The sequence below is a fragment of the Aulonocara stuartgranti genome (genome assembly GCF_965226115.1).
Source record: "Aulonocara stuartgranti genome assembly, chromosome: 4".
Lineage (NCBI taxonomy): Eukaryota > Metazoa > Chordata > Actinopteri > Cichliformes > Cichlidae > Aulonocara > Aulonocara stuartgranti.
The window spans coordinates 35,134,581-35,159,883 of record NC_138942.1 but is presented as its reverse complement, the minus strand read 5'-3'; the positions used below and the strand labels follow the sequence as shown (position 1 = coordinate 35,159,883).

The window sequence follows — 25,303 nt, the reverse complement described above, 5'->3', positions numbered from 1 at the left end:
CATGTAAATTTTAAAGTTTAGATTTAACCCCTGTGTAAACCCTGTTCACCGAAGTCTATTTACCAACGTACGTAAAGTTTAAAACACACACACGCACACACGGAAACATTCGGTCACGTGTCCAGTCTGTCATGTAGCTAAATAAAATAATAATAATTTAATTTTAAAACAAAAAGTGATTTTGAATGATTAAAAAATGAAAATCAATCATTTATTATCATTGATCAATGATCAATGATAATAAATGAGGGGCAATTCGCTTTAAAAATGACTCATCACATCTTAGGAGGTTATGGTGTTAAATTTTAAACTTAAATCACTTTTTTTAAGTACATGTGTAATTGTGTTGTCTGCCGTTTTGAAGACTTCCTCCAGTTAAAAGATTCATAGCAACAATACAAATTTGGTTTAAAGACGCAACGTGTTTTGGTGCGTTTAGTGGTCCACGTCTATAAGAACGTTATTAGTTGTGACTAGCGCAGCCATTACTTTAAACGGCTAATTGTTTTACATTTATTTATTTATTGCTTTTATTATGACTATTACTTTTTACGATGCTGTACAGTTTAAAGCAATCCCAAATACCCAATTGAGCGCATTCAAATATGGCTGCAAAAATCTTAATGCACCATAGTAACGTGATTTGACGGTGTATGTTTCTCCCCGGAGTCATTTTGTCACTGTACCGCCCAAAAAGAGCGAGTTTGCGCTGTCCTCACTAGGAAGTGCGGAGAATTTTATGTGCTTTTTTTCAGCTGGGTTGGCTCATGTCAGCTGGTGGTTATTTTTTCGTTGTTACAGTTTCAAAAGGCTGCCATAAATTGCCACAGCACGGGATAATAATCCGCCAGAGGCGTTACGGCAGATCTTTGAAAAATGCCCCGGAGAAAGGTGAGGCAGACTCAACCGTTAATGCAGATAAACAACAACATAACGTCATAGCTAATGTTAGCCGACATAGAGGTAAAAGCAAACAAACTGTGTGGGAAACAAACTTAAGGGGGCTGCAAGCTAAAAAACGTTCCTACAAGACAAAGTGAACGGCTTGTAGCATTCATAGAATATCAGTGCTTATAGAATCGCATAAGTGAGCTGTCGATCTGCGGTTGCTATATGGCTAAGCTAGCTCAGGCTCATATTGCTGAGTTGCAAGAATATGTTGTTGTTTTTGAACCGTCGCTTCTTTCTAGTACCCAAATAAGAGTTTTAAACATGCTGGTAACTTTGTTCAAATTTGTAACGGCTGCTTAGTACAGTGGGAATCCCGAGCACACTTTAACGTAGGTAACAGCAGCAGCTTTAGCTTACTGATGAAAAAGCAATAGGCAGTTCTTGGGGTGCGAGGAGGAACGGGCGCCCGCACCAAAACAACAGCTGTGATTGGACGGACGCCTGACAAGCGTCGCGTTCATTGGTTCGCATTCTCTAACGCCCGCCTCCTTTTTAATTTAATTGGTCGTATGTAAATTGTGCGCGCAGCATCTTGTTATGAAGTTGTCAAACATAGTTTGCGGTAATAGCCCGTGCTGTACTGATGTTGTGTTTGATCTTTGGGTTTCTTTTTGGCTGTGTGGATTTTAAAAAGTAACTTACATTGTTATAAATTTACATTAATATTAAAAGACAATTAGTTAGCCTAATAACATGTTATTACTATTATTTTATTGCTGTTACGCTAACGTCCATAAAGCAGGATAACCACATTGGCCTGGATCTACCTCTCCATTTTTATCAAAGTCTGTAACTGTTCATTTGTTTTCATAAATAGTTAGCAAAACAATGAGAAAAGAATGGGAAGTGAATGTAACAAAGTAGTCACTGTTTCTACATTTCATTTAACATAAGTAAGGACAGATTAGAAAAGTAACTAAATAAATACTGTGACAATAATAATGTTTGTAATGAATTAAACAGAGAAATGTGCACATTGTTTGATCCTGTTTTCATACTTTTTGTGTTTGTTTTATTTTTTAGGCTAGACCGAGATGACAGGGATCAGTTTGTGCAGTGATTGACAGCCCTCACTGCTTAATTAGTCTAGTGTGAATCGTCAGAATAAAACAACATTACATTCATTATGCTTATTAGCTAACCTGGAGGTGTGCTGATTTGAACAAATTATCCTGAATCGTTAGGTGCTGGACTTCTAAACAAACCCAGTTGTTATAGGTTGTGCTTGGTACAATAGATTAGCTGTCCGGACCTCCCGTGGTGATACTGGTATTAGGCTTATCTGAAGTATTTACAAGTCCTTGGTGGGAAGAGGGGGTGAAGTGCCGGAGGAGATTTGAAGGGGGTGACGCTCCTCCCCCCAGAATGGGATCTTTGTTGGATTATCCTCTGGTAAAGAGGGAAAAAAAGTAACTTTGTCACACGCGGTTGTGTTGGTCGTCCATAGTTGTTGCTTCTAACAGATTGCTTCTAACTTCTAACTGCTGCTTTCCCAGAGGACCGCTGGCAGCAGCTCGGACGGGACGGAGGACTCGGACTTCTCCGCTGATGTCGAGCATGCTGAAGCTGCTGAGATTGTGCACAGACGCAGCAGCACACGCCTGACTCGCGCGTCTCTGCGACTCAGCCGAAGTTCACAAGGTAAACATTCACATTTGGACAGAAATACAAATTAGAAGAGAGATCACTTCAGTCAAATTTTGAGCCAAAGGTTTGCACAAAAAAACTGACCAAAATAAAAATTGCATGAAATGGAAAAAACATAACTTGTTGACATAAAGGTGTACATCTATCCTTTTCACATTGTTTAGGTTACTGTGTAGCTTTTGGGTGTTCTGGAAGCATAAGAATCCAAGCATGCCTACATGCTGTGTAATTCTGTCTCTATAAGTAATATAAATTAAAGATGCATTCATTCAGAGTCCAGCCTCCTCACTACACTGGTTTAGACATAGCTATTGTATATGGGCAGCCATAGAGGATGAATGGCTTTAGACAGACTGATCTCCCTCATCTCTCTCACACACACACACACACACACACACACACACACACACACACTCCCACCCCCACCCCTGGGTGACCTCGTTTTGCTCTGGCTATCAGAGGAGATTTAAAACAGAGACTGACACTGTTTCCTCTGCTTTTTGTCAAGGAAACACACACACACACACACACACACACACACACAGACAGACAGAAACAGCAAAGAGGCTATTTATCTGCAAAAACAAAGTGGATTCAAAGGTTCACTGCTTCTGTTTTGTGATGGGATTAGTCTCTTCATAGCCACTGAGGCTGTTTGCATCTTTTCTTTTCTTTTAACTTTTTCGTTTGGATTCAGTTACTGACAAACTACTTGCACAGTTAACGAAATCGGGCATTTCAGTCAAGTTCCTTCTTGGAAGAGGAGCAGAGTCCACTCAGGGCTCCAACAGCAGCAGATTTCATATGCTGATAATTTTTTCATGGTTTGGCAGAACCTTTCATTTTAATGCTTGAAAAGTACATTATAAAGTAACTGGTGATTACTCTTCTGTTGATTAATGAGTTGGTTGAGTAATCCCCTGAAAGGCCTCTTAAGTTATTTTACTGCAGTAAATAAAACACGTTTGACTGACTTCCCCTCTCTTCTGTAGATAACTGCAGCTCTCCTGTAACTGTGGGTTCTGATGAAGCTCTGGACTCAGCCGTAGAGTCAGCGCCGACAGCTGTTGCAGCATCAGTCTTCTCCTCTGGGCGCAGGGTCACACGCAGCCAGCAGGGGGCGGCAAACACCACAGCCAAAAAATACCCACTACGGCAGAGCAGGTCGTCCGGCTCTGACACAGAGGCTCACGGTAAGATTGGTACAGTACTAGAATTCAGAACTGTCAAATGCTCTAAACATGCTCTAAACATTTTTTCTTATTAAAAGTTGAGCTTGGTCATTGCCAAGCTCCACTTTAGTTAGAGGATGAATTTGCAGTGAGGAAAAAACGGGAAGGAGGGGTTCAGGGAGAGAAAGAAACAGGACAGGTGGAGAACGAGAGTGTTAGAAAAGCAAGAGGGCAAAAGAAAAGAAAGAAGAACATGAATGTGCAGCGGAGTCCATCTGACATCGTGATGCCATTCAGCTGATGTCACGAGGCTTGTCTGTGATCACGGTGTGTTCCTGCTATCAGTAGATATCCTGGGCTTGTGTTTTGTCACTGAGATGAATGAATTACTTCATAGACACCAGGAACTGTTATCTAACTTCAGCGGATGCAGGATATGATCATCTGCAGGTTCGGGTTACTTTATTGTACCTGTAGAAAGGTTTGGTTTGCAGAAGGTTATTAGGCTGTTCGTTTTAGCTTCATTTATCAATTGTTATATACTGCACATTCAAACGTGCAAATCAGTGGTGGTGGAGCAGAAAATGTTCTTAAAATGGATGATTTAGTGACCCAGGTCTTAAAAATGAAAAAATATAGATATATTTAACTCGTTTTTTTTCTGTGTTATAATCAGAGCACCATCTAGAAACTCCAGCACGTTGTTCTACTGGTACAATTTGTTGTATTTGCTCAATCCAACATGAAAGTTGAATGAAATCAGGGAGTTTTATGTTAAAACGTATCCCACATGCTTTATCTTACAGTATTGTGTAACTGAGCTACATAGAAAACTGAACTATACAGAAATCATCACAAATTGTTTTTTGCAACTTGAAGTTTTTATTAATATTTGCTCAAATATGGGACATTGCAGGAGGGCTGGACATTTTTTGTATCTGTTTGAAATGACAAATTCTGATTCACTGTGATGAAGAAAAACCAGTGAAGCATAAAAAATTAAAAGCTATTTGATATATGAGCTTAAATTTTGATTGTATAATGCTATGATTGTAAATTATAACACATAATTTCCTTAGGGATTAATAAAGTATGCTGAAATTAGGGCTGGGTGATATGGCCTAAAATCCATATCGCCGTATAATTTGAAGCCTGTGCTTTAACTATATATATCGTGATGCATTCGTTTCTTCTGTATATTGTATTTTCCGGTGCACTTAAAAGCCTTTAATTTTCTCCAAAAATCGACAGTGCGCCTCATATATGAATTCTGATTGTGCTTACTGACCATGAACCGATTTCATGTGCTACACGGCACTCAAACATCTGTCAAAAATGTTTTAGTACGACTTTGGTAAGGTATGAAGCCGCACCGCTTGATGGATTGTCGGAGAATTACAGCTATCGTAGTCTGGAGCCTCGTGGAGTAATCTATTCAATTCAATTCAATTTTATTTATATAGCGCCAAATCACAACAAAAGTCGCCTCAAGGCGCTTCATACATACAGAGAAAAGCTCAACAATCATATGACCCCCTATGAGCAAGCACTTTGGTGACAGTGGGAAGGAAAAACTCCCTTTTAACAGGAAGAAACCTCCGACAGAACCAGGCTCAGGGAGGGGCGGGGCCATCTGCTGTGACCGGTTGTCTGGGTCCTAAACTCCGTCTGTTCAGGTCCCACAAACAAACTCTGCGTCATCACTGAGAGTAAAAAACTGTCTAAATTCTTTCATCTTTAATAAAATGATCAGCGTTGCTGCTTTACCAGGTGTAACAATTAAGTTTAACATCCAGGCATCCATGAAAACAGAATCGTGGCTCAAGAGTTGGGAGTTCGCCTTGTAATCGGAAGGTTGCCGGTTCGAGCTTGGACAGTCTCGGTCGTTGTGTCCTTGGGCAAGACACTTCACCCGTTGCCTACTGGTGGTGGTCAGAGGGCCCGGTGGCGCCAGTGTCCGGCAGCCTCGCTTCTGTCAGTGCGCCCCAGGGTGGCTGTGGCTACAATGTAGCTGCCATCACCAGTGTGTGGATGTGTGTGTGAATGGGTGGATGACTGGATGTGTAAAGCGCTTTGGGACTAGTAAAAGTGCTATACAAATACAGGCCATTTACCATTTACTGTAGTGACTGTGTGTTAAGTTCTGAGTGTTTCCAACATGTAGCTAGCATATCATTTAACCCTTTGCCTAAGCACCGTCTCGCCGTCTCACTGGACAGAAATCACTTGAGCTGCTGCTGGTGCTTTCATGCTACTTCTACTGCGTCCGCTCTGTAGACACAGAGTTGGACTGACATGTTGACTCGCCCTACATGAGTGAAAAACAGAAAAAGAAAAGTGTTGATGTGCCTGCTTCAATTGAGCCGCTGGGGTCTGTGAGCTCAGACACTGGTGCACTAATATGTTCCTTGATATTAGATTTTTCTTCGTCGTCGCAGGGTGTTAGCTAGCTGTGTATGTGGTGACAAAAGTTAACAGAGGCCTCCCATGAGATATAAGACAGTTGAAAGTTGGTGGCACGCAAAAATGATGGGACTTTTGTAAGAATGTCTGTTTGACATTTGACATGTCTTCGTTGTCACATTTGATTCAGTAGACATCAAACAAGGGGCGGATCGTGACGAGACCCCTCCTCGCACACCAACAGGCAACGCCCCGTCATCAGAGTCGGACATTGAAGTTTCCAGCCCGAGCAATGACCTCGTGTCTTCTAGCAACGACATTGTAGTTTCACAAGAGGAAGACGAGAGGTTAGCCAAAGAGCTGTCGCTCAAAGAGGCCGCCGCCCACGACCTTTCCCACCGGCCCAAACGACGGCGTTTCCACGAGAGCTACAACTTCAACATGAAGTGTCCCACACCTGGCTGCAACTCGCTGGGTGAGTGACAGACTGACACATACTTCACAGCATCGCTTCCTCTTCAGAGCATCTCCTCATCCTCTTCCCATTCCACCCCTTCCACTTCTTCCTTCGGTCTCTCTCAGGTCATCTCACAGGGAGGCACGAGAGACATTTCTCCATATCAGGATGCCCTCTCTACCACAACCTTTCTGCCGATGAATGCAAGGTACACGCACACACAAACACAAATAAACATGACGATACATCAACGGGGAATTCAGGATAAGAAGTGAGTGTGAAACTATGATGCTACGTGCTGTGATGTTCCTGCTGCGGGGTCAGTTGTGAGATTTTGGTGGCAGACGGTGTTGATGTTTTGTCAGGGCAAGGCATCGACACGCGACAAACAGGCCGAGGAAAGGACGCTGTCGCACCGTCAGGACGAGAACAGACACTCCACGAGAAACCAGGTAACGCGTGGACGGCACGCACGCAAGTAAACAAATAAAACGTAAACAAGTCCACCAGTTCGTGCACATGCTTCTGTTAAGTAATTCCCTTTGTCAGCTGAACTCAGCCTAAGAATTTAGATGCAGTGGATTGTTACACAATGCTGTCTGTGTGTATGGGACGGAATCCCCCCTCACCCACCCACAAGACAGCACAACATCACTCTTAAAGCAGCAACACCTCCCATCATGCTGCGATTTGTCAGAATAGCAGGGTCAGAGGCAAAGTGATGAAGAGCTGCTGCTGGTAACTGGTAGGACCCCTCGCTGCCTGACTGTATCTGTAAGAGTAGCAGCAATGTGACTGATCTGTTACGCTTGTTTATTCTCTGCACTGGCTTCCCTCTGATCCTGAGTAAACCCAGGTCACATGCACTAACGAATGATTACGCTTACACTTGGTTACCTCCTCTCTGTGGACGCACGGAAGGCCAAATGACATTTCCCTGGTTATGTTTATGACCGCTGCATTAATAAAGACACTTGGTTAAGGATTTATACTTTAAGCACATACGTTTGTTTTACCTTATTTGTATTTGTCTCTGCTCTGTGAAAACTGTTTGGTTTCTGGAACACATTTGTAAAATTATAATTTTAGATAATTATAATATAATTATTGATTGTGCTTGGATGATATGTGAAGTGTTGAATGATCATTTATATTGAGGAGCTGTTTTTGAAGTTAGTTACTACACATCAGATTAATTACACTTATTTAATGTAATGAATGACTTATAATCATTTATCTGGTACTTTAGACTGAACTTGAGATATGACCCAATGAATGGGTTTTTAAAGGGCTAAACTACTGTTTGCATATTAGATCACATGGTTAACAATATGTCGTTATTTCTCCTGGCTGAAGGCTGATCAGCCAAACGCGGTTACATGCAGCCAGCATAATGCCAGGTCGGTTATACATCCTGTGGGACGTCAGTGCAGATGAGAAAAAAATGAGATTTTTAGAAAGTTTTGTGTTCAGAAAGCGATAAAGTGTCCATTTTAGGGTCTTATTATGTTATTTAAATCCTTTTATTATATTCATGGAGTCTACTAGTGGAACTGTGCGTGATTAACATTTCCAAATAGCACTTATTTGTCTCACGCTGCACCTTGGTGCAGCCACTTAGTTCATTATCTGAAAGAAGCAGTTAAGCTTCTCGCCCTTTAAAGTTACAGTGTGTAAAATCTCACCAGCAGATGTCAGGAGGTTGCAGATTGCAGTCAACTGAATTCTGTTTTCTTACGCCTCCCAGTTTTAGTATATAGTTCTAGCTACGGTGGTCTCTGCAGGACAAAGACCTGCCCACCGTTCATTTTACTCCACATGTTAAATGCTGTTTGCTTCACGAGTCAGTGTGCCGGGTGTCCTTGGCTGTAAACCTTATGAAAGCAAGTCGATGAGCTGGTGGTGTTGATATCCTAAACATTTTTGTCAGTAAGCACTGTTGTTTTTGCCTCTGTTAGCTGCTGTTAGCTCATTTTAGTCTGTGGAAATAACATTTTATTATCTCGTTATTATGTCAGTGAATAAACTCTCATACCATAAGCAAACTGTTTATCGGAGGGAAAGTGTGATTATGTTTTTGGCTGCATTCAAAAGGGCGGGCCAACATGGTGGTCGACCATGAACACGACCACTGCTCCTGCGTATTTTTAAGGGATTCATTTTAAGTTCATGAGAAAGCATCAGTTTGTCAGAAGACATAATTACACACAAATCAGTGTTTATTTATGAGGACAATATTCTTTTTATATCGATGACTTCTGAGCTTTTGACTCATAGACATTCTGTGAGTTTATTATTTAAAAGTTGGGGCATGTTTATTATGAGCATCACCTTTGTGTGAGTGTATATATAAGTGTGTTTTGTGTCCTCTCAGGCCCCTACAGAGCGTCAGCTGCGCTACAAAGAGAAGGTGACAGAGCTGAGGAGGAAGAGGAACACTGGCCTCAATAAGGAGCAGAAGGAAAAGTACATGGTAAGTGGATTAGATAAGAGTCAGTGTGTGTAATATATCACATATCATTTGATTGTACCGTCTTCTCTGGTCCCCGCTCACCACCAGGAGCACCGTCAGAGCCACGGAACGAGCCGCGAGCCTCTGCTGGAGAACATCACCAGTGACTATGACCTCGAGCTGTTCAGGAAAGCGCAGGCACGTGCCTCGGACGACCTTGTAAGAGAGAAAACTCATCTTCATCTCCCCCCTTGCACTTTGTCTTCTTCCCTTTATTTTTGGCCTTATCGCTCTTCTTCTCTGTTGCAGTCTGCAGACCCTCCCCTGCAGCTGCAGGAGGCGTCTGAGATATTTTTGGTAGTTTGGGAAATCACTTCCTGTCATTCCGTGTTGGGTTTTTCCCCTTCTGTTCTGTCACTTTGTGGCCCATTCAAGCATCGTTATTCTCAAACAGACATACTTGAACTATCACATAGGATTTTGGAAGTATTTTGGTCTTTTAACTGCGTTGCTCTGGCGATACATTTCTTTACAGAGGTAAATGAATGACTAGCTTTTCAATTTCAAAACAAAGTCATCTTGAAAGCATCTAAGTTAGAATTGACATCACATATGCGTGTTTTTACTCTTTGCTTGCAACTTTAACAGTTATCTGATCATTTTTCTTGCTGACTATGATTTTTATATTATATTAACAGTAGCTTGTTTGTTGATTCACTTCCTCATGAACAACATTTACACTCAAGTATTTTCTAAAGAATTTGCTTCATACCTTTTTTATTCGAATTCTTTTCTTTTTAGTTCTTCCTTTAAATTTTCTTCCTGCATCGTTTTCTTTTGTTTTTCCTCCACTGAGGTTTCCCTGAGCGTGACCTTTGATTCGCCCGATCCTCTTCGACAAATAATTGAGATTTGTTTTTCTCTCTTTCTCTGCACGCCTGCCCTGTCTTCTTGTCCTCTCTGTACCTTGTCTTCCTGTCCCTTCCTGTCCTGGTTGTGCAGGAGAAGCTCCGTCTGGCTGGCCAGGTGTCGGAGGGCAGCAACATGATAAAGACCATTGTGTTTGGACGTTACGAGCTGGACACCTGGTACCACTCTCCATACCCAGAGGAGTACGCCCGCCTGGGGAGGCTTTACATGTGCGAGTTCTGCCTCAAGTACATGAAGAGTCAGACCATTCTACGCAGGCACATGGTGAGGCTCACCACTATCATCATTATCGTCATTGTTATTATTATTATCATCATTACATTAAGATAAGATAGATCGCAGCAGACTCTTACCAGATTAGCATTGTTGGAGTCGCCTACAGTAGCTTGATAACTTCTCCCCCAACTCTCCACTGATTGGCTATCACTCACAAACACAAGGTTTCAACAGCAGGTGGGTGGGGCTTCTGTGCTGAAAGGCAGAACAGCATGACTGAGATGGACCATGTTAGGACTACGCATTCAACACTGCTAGTGTTTGAAGCAGGCTGAGCTGTTGGCTCATACACTGACTTTGTTATCACAAACATTGGCTCATTTTTTAAAAACTGGTTTTAAGCAGTAATTCTCCGGGCTTTCAGAATATTGTTCAGTCTTTACTTTTTCATTGCTTTTCAGTCCAGGTCTTCATTTCTCAGCCAACAGCTTTAGATGTTCTTAAACACACTGCCAAAGCAGTAAAAACATACCTGATCACTCGTGGGCTGGTCCTGTCCAGAGGCTGGACTTCAGTGTTACTGAAGCAAGAGAACAGAACAAAAGGCAGCCGACATCTAAAGAGGACTTTTGCATGTCCTTTAAGAAGCCTGGAGAACTATTGCTGAAGACTACGTGAAGAAAAGTCGAGTAATAAAATGCCAAGTTTGTAAAAACTGCACAAACTCTGATTTTGTCTTGCATACTGTACACGTGTATGTTGGCAGATACTGCTTTAAATTCCTGCACCCATTTCCAATTTTCCTGCAAATTACAAAGACATGAGGTGGTCTGAGATTTGGCACGGTGCTGTAGGTCCCGCTGTTTTTGTGCACTGCAGTTTGGCTTCTCCTGTCATACTTAAAGTTGTTTTTATGCTTTAATTCTGTAATCAGTAAACGGGGGAAATATGCAAATGATTCCTCAAAGTGTTGAGCTTCAGTTTATCTCAGTCAAAGTATCTGATTGATTAGAAAGTATAAGGTGCCAGTCAGTGACACAGAGGTATCAAAGTGAGCCTGGGCTATTGTCTTAGACTGTCTCAGTGCCTCAGGTGCTCTATAATATTATTCCTACACCGTTTAGATAAAGTGTGTAACTTTGGCCTTTCTGAGACGTTCAGACTTTTTCTGTATTTAAGTGACAAGGCTGACGAGAACATTTTTCCAAACTGGGTGCTTGGCTGAAGTCAGGTGTTTGGAGCCTGACTGTCAGACAGATGAACTGCACAGCCACAGCAGGGCAGTGTTAGTGATTAAATATTAAAGCCTGAATATGGGGGGGGACAGAGCAGCTACAACTGAAATAAACACAAAAGATAAAATTAAAAAAACAATTGGCAAACACTGAAAAAATACTTTTTTAAATTATTTTTTATTTATTATTTTTAGTGTATTTTTAGAATTTTGCACCAGTTGAAGATCTGAACAAAAGTTACTTTTTGTCTCGATTTCTTCACGTTTGTCTTTTTTGTTAAGGCCAAGTGTGTGTGGAAACACCCTCCAGGTGACGAGATTTACAGGAAGGGGAACATCTCTGTCTTTGAGGTGGATGGAAAGAAGAATAAGGTGAGAGAGTCTCAGTGGGAGGATTTTCCCACCAAATACTGACCTCTAAACTTGCTCTGCCAAATATTCTATCTAACCCTCACAGCAAGTCTGCAGGCAGTGATAATGGCAGTTACATTTCGATTTAATGTACTTGAACTTTAGGCTAAATTTGTTAACAAGATCTTAATATTTCAAATCTAAAGGCCGTTACACACCGAGTGCACTGTGAGGGGGAAACCAACAGAATTTAGAATTCGTAACACAGAAAATGTCTAATGAGCGAATCCTGATGATTCAAAGGAAGAAACTGAGATTCTGGGTTCATCCAATGAATCCATCCAAATAATTACCTGCAAAAAAGCGCAGTCGAGGTGAACGGCTGCGATAGATTTTTTAACACACCAAACATTTGCACATTTACACATCCGGTGTGACAGAAAGGCCTTAACAAGTATTTCCTCCCTGTGGAGGAAGGCAGGCTGTGTGACTGAGGTGTGGAAGACTCTTAATGTATTTATACCTGATGGGTAACGTGAAGTCACGAAAGTCAGTGCAGGATTGTTTGACTGGCTAAAACTTCACACACTTTTGCTGTGCGACTTCTTCACGTTGTGCTTTCTGCAGATTTACTGTCAGAATCTGTGTCTGCTGGCGAAACTCTTCCTGGACCACAAGACTCTGTATTATGATGTGGAACCGTTCCTTTTCTATGTTATGACTGAAGCTGACAACACAGGGTGCCACCTTGTCGGATACTTCTCCAAGGTAACTCCAGAGTATTTTACATGACTGAACTCTTCTTGAAAATAGGGAGTGTTAACAGAGTTTGCAGAGAATGACTACAACAAATCACAAATGTCTTTACTACGAAGTGCGAGCTGAATTTAAAACCGTGTTTCTGATGAAGTTTCACACAGGTTGTAATGTCAGCTGCTCTGTGATGTTGGGCCAAAGCAATCAGATCAGAGATAATGCATTTTCATACTGCTGCAGCCTCCATAGTCCTGCTATGAGCTTTGATTCAGCCTGTTACCTTCATGCGTTCATTCTCCTCCCATAGGAGAAAAACTCCTTCCTGAACTACAACGTATCCTGCATCCTCACCATGCCACAGTACATGAGGCAGGGTTACGGCAAGATGCTCATAGACTTCAGTGAGTACCCACTTAAATGTAAACGAGCTCACACACTGGCCAGAGATTCTGCACAGCGCTACACAGTAACAGCAGGTGTAGGAGCTTCAGGTCGCTCCTAAGTGTAGCCATCCAAAGCACTGCTCTCTCGGTTTGTCCTGCCAGGTTACCTGTTGTCCAAAGTAGAAGAGAAGGTGGGCTCACCTGAGCGGCCCCTGTCGGACCTGGGACTAATCAGCTACCGAAGTTACTGGAAGGAGGTGCTGCTGCGCTACCTGAACAACTTTCAGGGCAAGGAGATTTCCATCAAAGGTCAGAAAGTTCAAAATGCTGGATGGAGAAAGACAAATATCTGACTTCTAGTTGATTCTGTTTGACTATGGCTGCTGGTCAAAAAGCTTATAAAATACAGTGTAAGACACAAGAACAGCTCCTGAGACCGTGTGTGTGGGTGTGTGTGTGTGTGTGTGTGTGTGTGTGTGTGTGTGTGTGTGTGTGTGGGTGTGTGTGTATGCACACATTCAAGCGTGGCCACTTTTGTGAATGGGTCAGAGAGCACTGCAGCCATATCGAGTCAATGTACTGGTGATAAATGAAGGCGGGCGCACGCGAGGCTTCCCCTGTGGTTTTCTGCCAAAGAAGCGGTGACTCGGAGGAAGCGAGGAACGCCCTGCTCCCATGGTGCATCGCGTTTGTTTGCGCTGCTCGTTTCTGCTTCTGTGATTAAAAACAAACAGTGCAGCCACACGCTCACATCTGTGTAAGGCATTAAGGCACAGCAGTGCTTTGAGTGACACCGGCCTCAAACACACGACACATTCATTTTCCTTGTCTTCATGTTGCAGTCCAGCTCACATGCTGCTTGTATTTCCTTCTTTATATGGAGGATTTTGGAATATTTGAAGTTATTCACATCTCTGTTTACTTGCTTACACTTGTATTGTTTCATGGTGCTTATGCATCCTTTGCATTTGATGGGATTGACATCATCATTTAACAGCACTATAATCATCACGTTGTGTATTCTAAAGTTTTCAATAATTTCACTTCAATATCCAATATTGTGTTTCGTTGTTACCCCTCTGCTGTAACAGGCTGGTGGGGTTTTATATTCACAGACACCCAAGTTTGTGAATGCAGTAACTCGAGAACGATGTTCGATATCTTAGGTGTATCCCTAAAAATCTCAGACGGCTTTGAATCTCAGTGACCTCATCCTCAAGGTCAGGGGTCAGAGGTCAAGTTTTTATGAAACTGTTGTCAATGCAAAAAGTTGAGAAGGACGTGACATAGGATCTTGAAAATGCTAGCTACCATAGGTGTATCTAATTGGAGGTTGGAAGCACTGACACGCCAGTATTTGATAGGAGTTACTTTTCATAAATGACGACTTCACCGCGAGCGTCCTTCAGTGCAATCTGTTTGACACGCGGAATAAAGAAGAATGTGACTAAACAGTGAATGGTTCAGTGATAACACTGTTCCTTCACTTCTGAGCATCTTTTTATCCTCTTTTATTTGTATTTTTTCTTTTGAACTCAGAATGTCTTCTTGTTATTTTGAATCTAGGAAAATGTCTCCAGCTCGCACAGAGTGATGACAGTGACTCTTCTCAGTCACCCCACTCTGCTGCTCTGTGTGTCCCTGTGCCACAGATAGTAAAGTTACATCTGAGCTTTCTGAAGACCTGAAGGGAATATTTTAATGAAAAAAAACTTTTAAATATGAATTTTTTAAAGATGTTTTTTATGGGTGTAATGAATGCAGGGAAATGATTTGAAAGCTGCTGATGATTCATCCTCAGTTTCTCTCACTTTTATGTTCACAGAGATCAGCCAGGAAACTGCAGTGAACCCGGTGGATATAGTCAGCACACTGCAGTCCCTCCAGATGCTTAAATATTGGAAGGGGAAGCACCTGGTTTTAAAGAGACAGGTATGAAACACAGCCATGCCGTTGTCTCTGTTTAGTAGATTAGCCACTCTCTCCCAATTAGCAGCTGGTTGTTGTTTATGATTCTAATAACCAGGGTTCCTTTGCGGGGTGTTTCCTTCTTCCTTTAAAGGACCTTATTGATGACTGGAAGGCCAAGGAGACCAAACGTGGTAACAGCAAGACCATTGACCCCACAGCCTTAAAATGGACCCCACCCAAAGGGACGTAGAGGAGCTACCAATACACACACTCCAAAAACACACAGTCACGCACAGATCCTCCTCTGTACACGGGCATGCTCACAGACGCTGAGTCTAAACCCTCACTCACTATTGTACGAAACGCTTTCAGCAGCTACAGCGCAGTCACAGACATGGACAGTTGCTACTCTGGGTTCAAGTAACCACAACGTTAGTCCACAGGTAGGATTCCTGTTAAAAGAATTGTTTGGAGATTTCCCTAAAATTTGAATTATAAAAATAAGGAAAATCCATATGAGTCTGGGAATGACTTCTCAGACACTTAACTGTGTGTTAGTAAAAACCCTGAGTTGCCAGGTGTTTAATAGCAAGCGATCAGGAACGACGTCCTTTTGAAAGGAAAGCTACATAAATAAAATATGTAAAGGAAGAGGGCTAATGAAAAGCAATGTTTAATTTCTGTGAGCGGGAAAACTACATTTAGATGTATCTCGAGCAATAAGCAGTGAAATAAAGACAGATTACAGAACAGGTCCTAACATACAACATCCAATACAGTACTTAACACATTTATAAAAAGGAAATATAAATTTGCTTTATTTGTGGCGGGATGCTGACAAGTTAAATAATTAATTAATGATTCAAATCTTGTTTTATTACTCTTTTGATAGGGGTAGACATTTTTACGACAAAGCAACACCGGGGTTGTCGCTGTCTTTTCATTTTTTGCGTATTACATGTGCTATGCTAAAGCTAGCAACAACAGCTGCTTAAAGTTAGCTGGTTTGTTTGGGCCAAAAGTGGGCATTTAAAAAATAATATGGTGAAAAATAGGAACGATATTCAGTCACAATTTTAAATATTTATTTCCCTGTTCAGGATGTAGAACGACCCTTATCTCATGGCAGCCAAAATAGCTACACTCCCCTGTATAGTATTTTATAAGCTAGCAAAAACCACTACTAAAGTTATCTGGTTAAGACTTTCCTGAAAATGGGCATTTTGGGAAAAATGGCAAAAATAACACAGATATTCAATAAAACTGATGAATATTTCTTGATTAAACAGTATTTTATAAGCTAACTAGCTAGCTATAAACTATTGATGTTGAGTTTAGCTAATTAGCTTTTGATTAGCTTTTGCTATAAATTATTTTTTAAAGTGGGGGATAACATGAGAATGTTAATCAATACAATATTGAATGTTGGATTGTTCTGATGAAATGGGCTTTGAGTTTTATGTAATTCTTTAACATTTTCACAAATGCAGTTATACATTTTACACAATAGAACAGACAGGTTTTATTATACACTGACCACAGCCACTATTCATCTTTAGGTTCTTTTGACGTGTGTATACGTAGCATGGCCGCTGATAGCTTCTTGACCTCATTTGTTCTCTGCAAAGTGAAGGTAATCGTGCATCGTTAGCGCACCTTCTCCCAGACACTTAATTAGCACGGCGCACCAGGCCCGCTTGCTAATCCAATCAGTGGCATGTGGTATCAAATCTGCAGTGCATTTCAGTCTGTCATTGAGACAAAATGCAGGTCGGCAACACTTTGACTCGTGTAAACGTGTTTTTGCAGACACAGACCAGCTGGTTGTGATTAAACAGGACCATGTCTGGGCTTGCATGTAATACTGCCATCCACATGATTAAATGGAGACTTTTCAAACAAACTGGAGAAGAAATAAGGTTGATCATTCCTCTGGGACGAGTGATGAAATCTAAAGAAAGAAAATGTCCAAAAGTATCAAACCACAGTGAGCAAACAACACTATGTAAATTAGTGTTCACATATTTGACACATACACAGGTGAAAAGTAGTGAAAAGTGATTTGATCTAACTTAACTTAATCCATTTTATCAACTAGATGCAGTATTGAAAAGCTAATATGGTTTTAGGTCAGGTGTTTTACCTTACGGCCTTGTGGCTGTTTGAACCCAGAGCCGATCAGTAACAGAGCTTCTCATGCAACAAAGCCTCACATTGTGTCCAGCATTTAACCCCGTCTCATCCATCTCTTGGTTAGCAAAAAGCTATAGCTGCCACTGGGCCACGTTTGTACCGTCACCAAGGAGGAACCTACCCACGATGTGTGTTTTTGTGTGTTTTCCGTTTGTTTTTGTAACTCATGTTTTAAGACTTTTCTCTCAGTTGTGTCTGCAGTTTCATTTTTTATCAGTTTATAGAGTTTGGGAGCTCTTGTGTGCTTTGTTTGGTTTTGTTAAAGTTCTCAATGATTTTCATACTTTTTCTACCTCTGAGGTTTTACCACTGTATAAAAAGCTAAAATGGCGCATTAAGCTTCTTGTTTTGTTGTGTTTGGGGTTTTTTGTTGTTGTTTTTTAGTTTTTGTGTGTGTATTAACGTGAAAATAATGTAGATGTTACTGCCCAGCAAGTGTTTTGGGGTTTTTTATAGATTTTTTTTTTTAAATAGCCTATTTATATTCTTAAAAAAACCACATTAACTACATAGAGCGTAAACAAGCGTAGAGGAATCTCTCCTTTCTAGGGAACTGATTTCCTGGTGAATCAAATATTTTAAAAAATCTAAAAAAAAATTGTACGTGCTTTTGAATGTGTCTACAAACTGGGAAGTACAGGAAGAACAATCCAGAGCATTTCCCCACCAACAAAGGCGATGAGTCATTTACATTTCAGAGATTTATTCCATGTTATCAAAAGTGACGTGATTGAGTCAAAACATGTCACTGTGCACATTGTCACTACCTATTACCACCATAGTTGATGCTGTGAGCTGTTAGAAAAGGGCAGCCTTGTTGTGTAAGCTCAATAAGCATGGTTGGCAGCACTTTAAATTTTTTTAATTTGTTCTATATGATTGATTAAAATATTATTTTAATTCTATTGACAATCTCTACATTTATTGATCTGGATCAACATGTTGAAGAATTTTAATCAGCATTTAATGTTTTGGTAAAGGAGTAGCTGGCTGTTATTATCAAATGTGGATCTGTGAACATTGATCTGTGATCGATATCTCTCTCGCGTCTGTTCGGTAAATATGAAGCTGTTCGCTTATCTTAGACTGGAAACTGGGAAATAGCCGTTCTGGCTCGAGCAAATAACCGACTTTAAAACAGGAAATTCCCTTTTTGTTCAGACTAAACATCTGCTTGGTCCAACAGAGGATTCACATACATCCTAACAATCCTCAGTTTAGGTAACTGAAGGAAATACATATTTAAACACTGAGTGGCTGCAGGCACTAAAAGCGAAACAAGCTAGCAGTTGTAAAAATACTACTAGTAGTTTTTTGTTTGTTTTTTACCAAACAGACACGGGGGTGGTTTCAATCGTGCCGTCTAACACTTGGTAAGAGTCAGAAACATTGTGCATAAGTTTAGACAGCAGCTGGCTGTGAAATTAGAGGTGTGTTGCCAACAATGTCACATTGAATCAACCATTATCTTTTTTATTTTTATATTTTTTCCTGTAGCTTTTGTGTCACACTTGAGCCATTTTCTTTTCCCGACTGCGGCTTAAAGTTACATTTCTTCTTGTGTTGAAACAACTGTTGCCTTTAAAGTTCATTAGTTTAAAAAAATCAATGTCTTTTTGTCCTGTTTTATATACTGATCGTTTCTGTGTACGGGTTATCTGCATTTGACATATTAATACATATTTGTGTTATCCGGTGGTTAATGTGGTTAAATGCACTGTCATTGGGTCGTACAGCACAGGGCAACAGTGCTAACAGACACTCCATTTATCCTTTTAGCATGAGCTCTCAATAAATCACTCACAAATGTGCTGCAGCCTGAATTTACTTGTTGGTAGGTTGTTGTTGTTGTTTTTAACTCATGTGCATTAACAGCAAAGTGCGCTTACTTACCATTTTCTCCTCTCTTTTTTTTTTGCCTTTAAATGAATCTCCAATGAATAAAAAGCATCCTCAAACACTCCTGGCTACAGTGTTCCATACATGATTGGGATACTTGTGCTCTCGAGGTCTTTTTTGGCTGAGATGACTGGTAAGCAAAAGGCTTTGGTATCAGAGAAAATATTATAGAGGATGGGTTCCTTTTTTCAGGCCTCCATTATGCTGATATTTAAGAGTCTTACAAGAAGAAATCCCATCATTAAGGGTGTACTCTTTTCCTTCTTACCTGAGCAGAAAATGGACCTAATTATAATGCTGAATACAGCCCATTAAATCTGTAAATAACTGGAGTGTTTTGAACTTTAGAAAAAAAATCAAATTTACCCGTGTGTGTAGGGTCCTTGTTTTCAAGAAACCTGTCATGACGTTGTTGTGCTTGTGTCTATTTTCCAATCACCTCTTCATTCCTCCCCCTGGTGCCAATGGCAGCTATAGATGGACAGTTTTAGAGCATTTTGCTGGTTACTAACGCACCCATATGCTATCACGACTCCCTGGAGAAACAAAGATGCATTCCTTTGCCTTTCATAGGTCACCAGAAAGCTGTTGTTGTAGTGCTACCTATTTAAACTACTCACACAAAGAAGTGACACAAAAGTAGCGTGACATTGCTGTGTAGCTCAGTTGTGCTTTTGTACCTGCTTCTCCTCTTTGCCTTCCTCTTCAATAAAGACAAATGGTGAAACAAACAGATTTCGCCTCATGTGTTGACTGTGTCCCGAACAGCATCCTTAAAGGTTTAAGGATTGTTTAGGCTCGGTCAGTTTGCTCAGCTAATAAGGAACTTATAGACAAAAGAATATTTCTAAGTGTCGTGCCTGTTTAAATAACTAAATATGCAATGCCACTGATCGCTTAAAGGGGCATTTCAGCAATAGCAAGTATCTACTGCATGTCTAATCTGACTAAATAAATCCTGGCACTACTGCGGTCATGTCGGCTTTGAAGAAGATGATCGAGTTTTGTCCACACTGGAGACTGAAAATCAAGATATCCCACATCCACAAGAACACAATTGGCAGAAAAAAATAACAAAACTGCACAAAATACAATTAATTTAAAAAAAATTGCAAAATTCCAACAAACATCAGATCATAAAACTTAAAGAGCTACAAAGAGAATGTAGGTCTGTGGTTTGAGTTTATTCAGTTTGAATAGTGCTGCTGAAACCAGTTCTACCCAACAGGTGGTTTCATTGGAGAGCATCTGAAATTAAAATGTCAATTTATTGTTAATTGTTGTTACAACACTTAAATGAGAGATGTGTGGTTTGGAGGCTTTACAAAGGAATACCACACGAGGGCTGTTAATTGTTCAAGGGAATCCATCCAAGCTTTTCCTTCAGAGCTCAAAGAAGCATGATGACATACGGGGTTTAAGTGATGGAGTGTTGTTTGGGCTGCATGAATCTCTTCATAGGCCAGGACAGTTATGGAGACTGACTGCACAATAATACTGCAGCTGGAAAATGAAAGACAACATTTCTGTACGGTGCAGTGTTTGAGCCCCTCGTTGAACATGAATCTCAAATGTACGTTTTTCACACGCTATTAAAAAAAATATTTATAAGATCCATTTATTTTATTTGCACAGGATGTAAAGGTTTTCAAAAAGATTATTTTAAGATCCTTTCTGCATTTATGCTGATTTTGAGCTGCCAAAGAGAGATTGAGGGGATTAAGATAAATCAGGGCCTGCAGGCTCTTTCTAGCACATATTATTGTATCATCAGTTAAAAAGAAGGTTGAACATAAAGTGTTGGTTTGGAATAACAATGTCATTATTATTAGATTAAATAACTGGATCAAGAACAGATCTCTGTGGTGCCTCAAAATGTTTAAAGAGCAGAACTGACTCAGAGTTGTAACACTTGCTAATTCCACACATGAGGGAGATGATAGGAGACCTTTGATCTTTGATCTGCTCTTTTTCCTGGTCACGCTTTCATGTTAGTTAGATGCAAAGATGTAACATGTGATTTATTAATTGTAATATCTTTACAGAGGGCTGATGCAGGGGAAAAGAATGTGCCTGTCAGTGTTTTAAATAAAACATCTGTTACCAAATGTTTATTTCGGTTGCAAATTCTAAATATTTATTAATTAATGAATTAATTTACTTATTAGATAAGCAAATGTAGCCTAAAGCAGAGCTGAATATTAGTGTGGTTCCCTGTAAATACACTTAAAAATGCCCTCGTATACTCAGGGTTTCTATTCCACTTTTATTTTAGTGAGTTTAAATAACAATAGGTAATAACAATTAACACCAAACATCTTTTTTGCTTATTTCTAATTATTAAAACGTAAATTAAGAATTAGTGGACCAGTAGGGGTCATGAACACGAGAGAATGATATTCTGCAAGTAATGCATGACAGAGAAAGAAAGCACACTTAGCTAATGAAATCATCTTTAATGAATCTGGCACAAACTGAGCGAACCCTTTGAAAAGACACGAGACTTACATATGCATTAAGTTTAAATGTGGCAAGATATCATCAGCTACAACATACAGCAGTGCAGTTCATCAGATCGACGGGAGTGAAGTTAGCGATTTTTAAAAGCATTTATTTCAGCTCATTGTAACAGGTGTTTGGACCGTGTCGGTCAAAGTGCATCATACTCAGTGTCCTGTTGGTCAACAACGGATGGCTGAATAAGACGTTATAACTGAAATGGAGTTTGGTTTCTTTTCTTTTTTTGTCTTCAGTAAGAGTCCGATTTAAATTCTTCTTCCATGTCTGTAAAACAGAAAGAAAACAGCAAAAACAAATATTAGAATGAACATTTAGATTTGATTATAATCAAGCTTGAAAATCACTTTTTAAATGGCAGATTCAAACATGATAACAGAGCCGCTTCTCTATCTAAAGAGTTATGCAAAGCAAACATTATATACAAATAGACGTGGCTGTAGCCGGACATTTACCTCCTCCTAAACTCCTTCTGCCCATGAGTCCAACAAACATCTCCCCTTTATTTCCTGTAAAAACAAAACAACACACAGAGAAAGAGGAACACAAAGATTTTTAGGCTCGCTACCAAAATAAAACAATAAAGAAAAGTTGAACTCTAATCTGTCTTACTCACTTTTCCTGCCCAGTCTCACAGCGTGGGATACACCTGAAACAAGCAAGAGATAAAGAAGTCTCGGGTATTACAGGAAGCAAAAAGGACTGTGGAGCACATCATCAACTCTAAACCATGCAGTACAATTATGAGCTGGTTTATTTGCTCACCTGAGCTTCTTCCCATCAGACCGTGGAACTGCTGCGCTTTGGACCGCTTGATGAGATCTGCCAGACGAATGGTTATTCCTCTCTCCACTGGGTAACCCTGCTTACACACACACACACACACACACACACACACACACACACACACACACACACACACACACACACACACACACGTACATATAGTACAATAAGTTATTGCTGATATAAATACTAGGATCTAGTCAGATTGTGGAAATAAGCAGAAATGGGAGTATTAAGCTCTGCATACACTCGTTCTTTGTGTCTCATAAAAGTCTGTTACAAAATTCTTCACCAGCATCTGGACTAAAGGTCACCACATACTATAGATATACCACACCAAACACACAAAACACTATTTGTAGTCGTGGAGACTTCATAACCCTGTAACACATCTACTTCTCAGACTTCTAAAATGTTTCCGAATGACACATCTTAGCTGTAAGAATTACTCGTGAACATGGCTTTGAAATGCTTTGCCACAGAAGCAGAGACATTAGCTGAGACTCCAGCTGTTAAATATGGTAATAAACACGCCATCTGTGCCTGCTAGGCCTTCATTTCTACGCGTCAAATCGCAAATAAACCACCGCAGATTTTCTTATTTCGGAGGCATGTGATTCAGCGGATCTGCAGATGTGTCCCAGAAAATTGCACACACAACAACAGAAGACTGAGGCTCGCCACACTCACGTAGATATAAAGCACAGCATCACGCGTGAATTTATTTCCAAAAGTCTAAAGTTTGCAGTCAGCACGAACACGTCTCTGCCCTGGACGAGTTCTCCTCGCTTTCAACTATTCCAGCGGTGACGCGTCTGACGTCACTGAACACACTTCACTGTCTGTACTTCAGTTTTTGGCTTTAAGTGAAATGTATGAATAAAGGAAATTAGCATGTTTACGAGGAGATAGACCAGGTCAGATAGACCAGGTGTGTGTGTGTGTGTGTGTGTGTGTGTGTGTGTGTGTGTGTGTGTGTGTGTGTGTGAAGCACTGAATTGCTCGGTTAGAGTGGAAAAGCGTGAACGAGCCCATTTACCATCTAATTACCAGTTTAGCGGACACGCTCGGTTGTCATGTTCACATTTCTCTGAGGATTTGTAGCTGCAGGCACATTCGACAGAGAACTATTACCAGAACTATTTTTTAATATCGGCTGCTGATGATTTTAGATGATTGGCTCTAACAAATAAGGCGATGATCCTCCAGCCTCTGTTGGACTTTCGGTCTCTGTCTGTGGTGCTGAAAAGCAAGTTAGTCAAAGAAACTGCAGAAGAAGAGAAAGAGAGAGAAGTTTGTTTTGTAATATTTATACAGCTTAAACAAATTTAGACTTGATTCTGATAAGAAAATATCTTTTTCTCTACAAAGCTCCGTAATATGGGGATGCAACCCTCAAATCTGCGTCTCTCTTCCTCTCCCTTTTCTTTTCTTTGAGGGGTCGGGGTGGGGGTTGTACCTGCCAGTCCTCCACCGTCCACATTTCTCCGTCGTTTTCTTCCCCGGAGAGCGGAGTCCCCAGCGCGCTGCAAACCTGCACCAGCACGACCACCAGCATCACTACTACAAACTTCAGCGTCTCCATGGCTACCTAAGGATGCCAAAGTAATAACAACAATAATAAAATATAGAAGTGGCTGCAAATAGTCAAGAAGAGTCTCCCTGATTCGGACGCATACAGGAGCCAACAGAATTCAACCCGTCCACGCGTGGTTATGTGCTCTGGTCTTGAGGCGAGGTCCGTGCTTGCTCTTATAAACGCCCTGTGCTCGCTCCTCCCCGCTTCCTCCAGCAGCCTCGTATTAAACCGAACACATCCTGCAGGCCAGATTTTTTCCCACCCCTCTGTCTGACTCATGAGCTGTTGACTGTGAGTAAACTTCATCTAATCTAAAACCAACTGACCCAAACTGTGAAGGATGGGTGTGCTGATTGGTTAGCTTCTGTTTCATTTACCCCACACGCTTATGGTAAAATGTGGCAAAGCCATGTATGACACAGTGTGCCTTTGAAATGTCAGCTCGATGAACCCAAAGGAAGAAAAATGGTGCGAGCGTAGGAAAAGACAGGATGTGTCTTTATTTTACAGGCTGAGCACAAGACGCCAAACCAAATCACAACTCCAACTGACACGGTTATATTTCCCTGAACCAGATCATAATCGTGTTTTGTGCCCTCTTTATGGTTCGTGTCGCCTTGTCCCAGTGCAATTTGATTTTCGGGGCTAGATGTATTCATGGTTTGTTTGTGTGACTCTGCGGGTGAGTGCCACAGTATTATGATGGGTTTATAATCATGATCAGTGCAGCTTCTGACGAGAATCCATCCTTTGACTTGATCTGTGACAAACACACAATTGCGCATCAGCCCCACATGTGGGTTTGGACCCACCCGCTGGGTAAAACTCAACTGGTTCTGCTCTGAATGTCCTATGACTTCAATTTTCTTTCATTTTCAATACAGGATTCTTCAGCTCACCAGAACTCTTTGAAAAAACGCTGTTAACACCAACAAATTATTCTGCTATTAGTATCCATTTGATCAATCAGTCTCCACCTCTATGTGTTTTAATGAGTGGCACAAGTAGCTACACCCACGCAAACAATTTGCACATATTTATTTATTTATTTATTTATTTATTTATTTATTTATTTATTTATGTGGCATAACTGATTCATCTCTCAGCAACAGTTAAGGAGCGCTCACTTCCTTTTGGGGAAAATAGCTTTACACAAGCTCTTCATTCAAGACTCAGTGAGGAGAGTGAAAGATGGAGCAAAATTGGAGTTTTCTTTTGGGACAGGAGTTAAGCACACCGGGCAGATTTCATACTTGAGACACATGACCAGAAGTGTTTACATGTGAGGGATCTGAAAGACTTCTCCCAGGAACCTGTGAGTATCAGACATTTCATTTCCTGAATTTTGGTCAATTTTGATGCATCGATTTGTATCAACATTTGAAGGAAATGTTTTTATTTACTATAAAGAAAGCACAAAATTCAGTCAGCCACGTCAGTAGGTACACCTTACTAGTACCGGGTTG

The 25,303-nt window shown here is 40.7% G+C and overlaps 2 protein-coding genes across 5 annotated transcripts; one reads left to right on the top strand and one right to left on the bottom strand.

The window, feature by feature from the left end:
• The first annotated feature begins 664 nt into the window (after positions 1-664).
• On the top strand, positions 665-19,688 carry LOC309705533 (histone acetyltransferase KAT7-like). 3 transcript variants are annotated; one of them, XM_082531439.1, is made up of 15 exons: positions 665-891; positions 2,448-2,592; positions 3,591-3,791; positions 6,364-6,648; positions 6,756-6,838; positions 6,996-7,082; positions 9,005-9,103; positions 9,191-9,280; positions 10,085-10,276; positions 11,745-11,834; positions 12,441-12,581; positions 12,877-12,970; positions 13,115-13,261; positions 14,778-14,884; positions 15,015-19,688. In XM_082531439.1, the coding sequence occupies exons 1-15, from the start codon at positions 877-879 to the stop codon at positions 15,111-15,113; spliced, it is 1,875 nt and encodes a 624-aa protein (XP_082387565.1). In that variant the 5' UTR covers positions 665-876; the 3' UTR covers positions 15,114-19,688. The 3 variants fall into 3 exon arrangements, with proteins under 3 accessions (XP_082387565.1, XP_082387563.1, XP_082387564.1); XM_082531437.1 differs by having other exon boundaries at positions 9,191-9,301; XM_082531438.1 differs by having other exon boundaries at positions 667-891; positions 6,367-6,648; positions 9,191-9,301.
• Positions 19,689-21,391: 1,703 nt separating this feature from the next.
• Positions 21,392-24,012, bottom strand: tac4 (tachykinin precursor 4). 2 transcript variants are annotated; one of them, XM_082531441.1, is made up of 5 exons: positions 23,718-24,012; positions 22,238-22,337; positions 22,089-22,121; positions 21,928-21,981; positions 21,392-21,739 (listed from the first exon to the last, which is right to left on the bottom strand). In XM_082531441.1, the coding sequence occupies exons 1-5, from the start codon at positions 23,841-23,843 to the stop codon at positions 21,705-21,707; spliced, it is 348 nt and encodes a 115-aa protein (XP_082387567.1). In that variant the 5' UTR covers positions 23,844-24,012; the 3' UTR covers positions 21,392-21,704. The 2 variants fall into 2 exon arrangements, with proteins under 2 accessions (XP_082387567.1, XP_082387568.1); XM_082531442.1 differs by having other exon boundaries at positions 22,238-22,334; positions 23,718-23,997.
• Between the last annotated feature and the right edge of the window lie 1,291 nt (positions 24,013-25,303).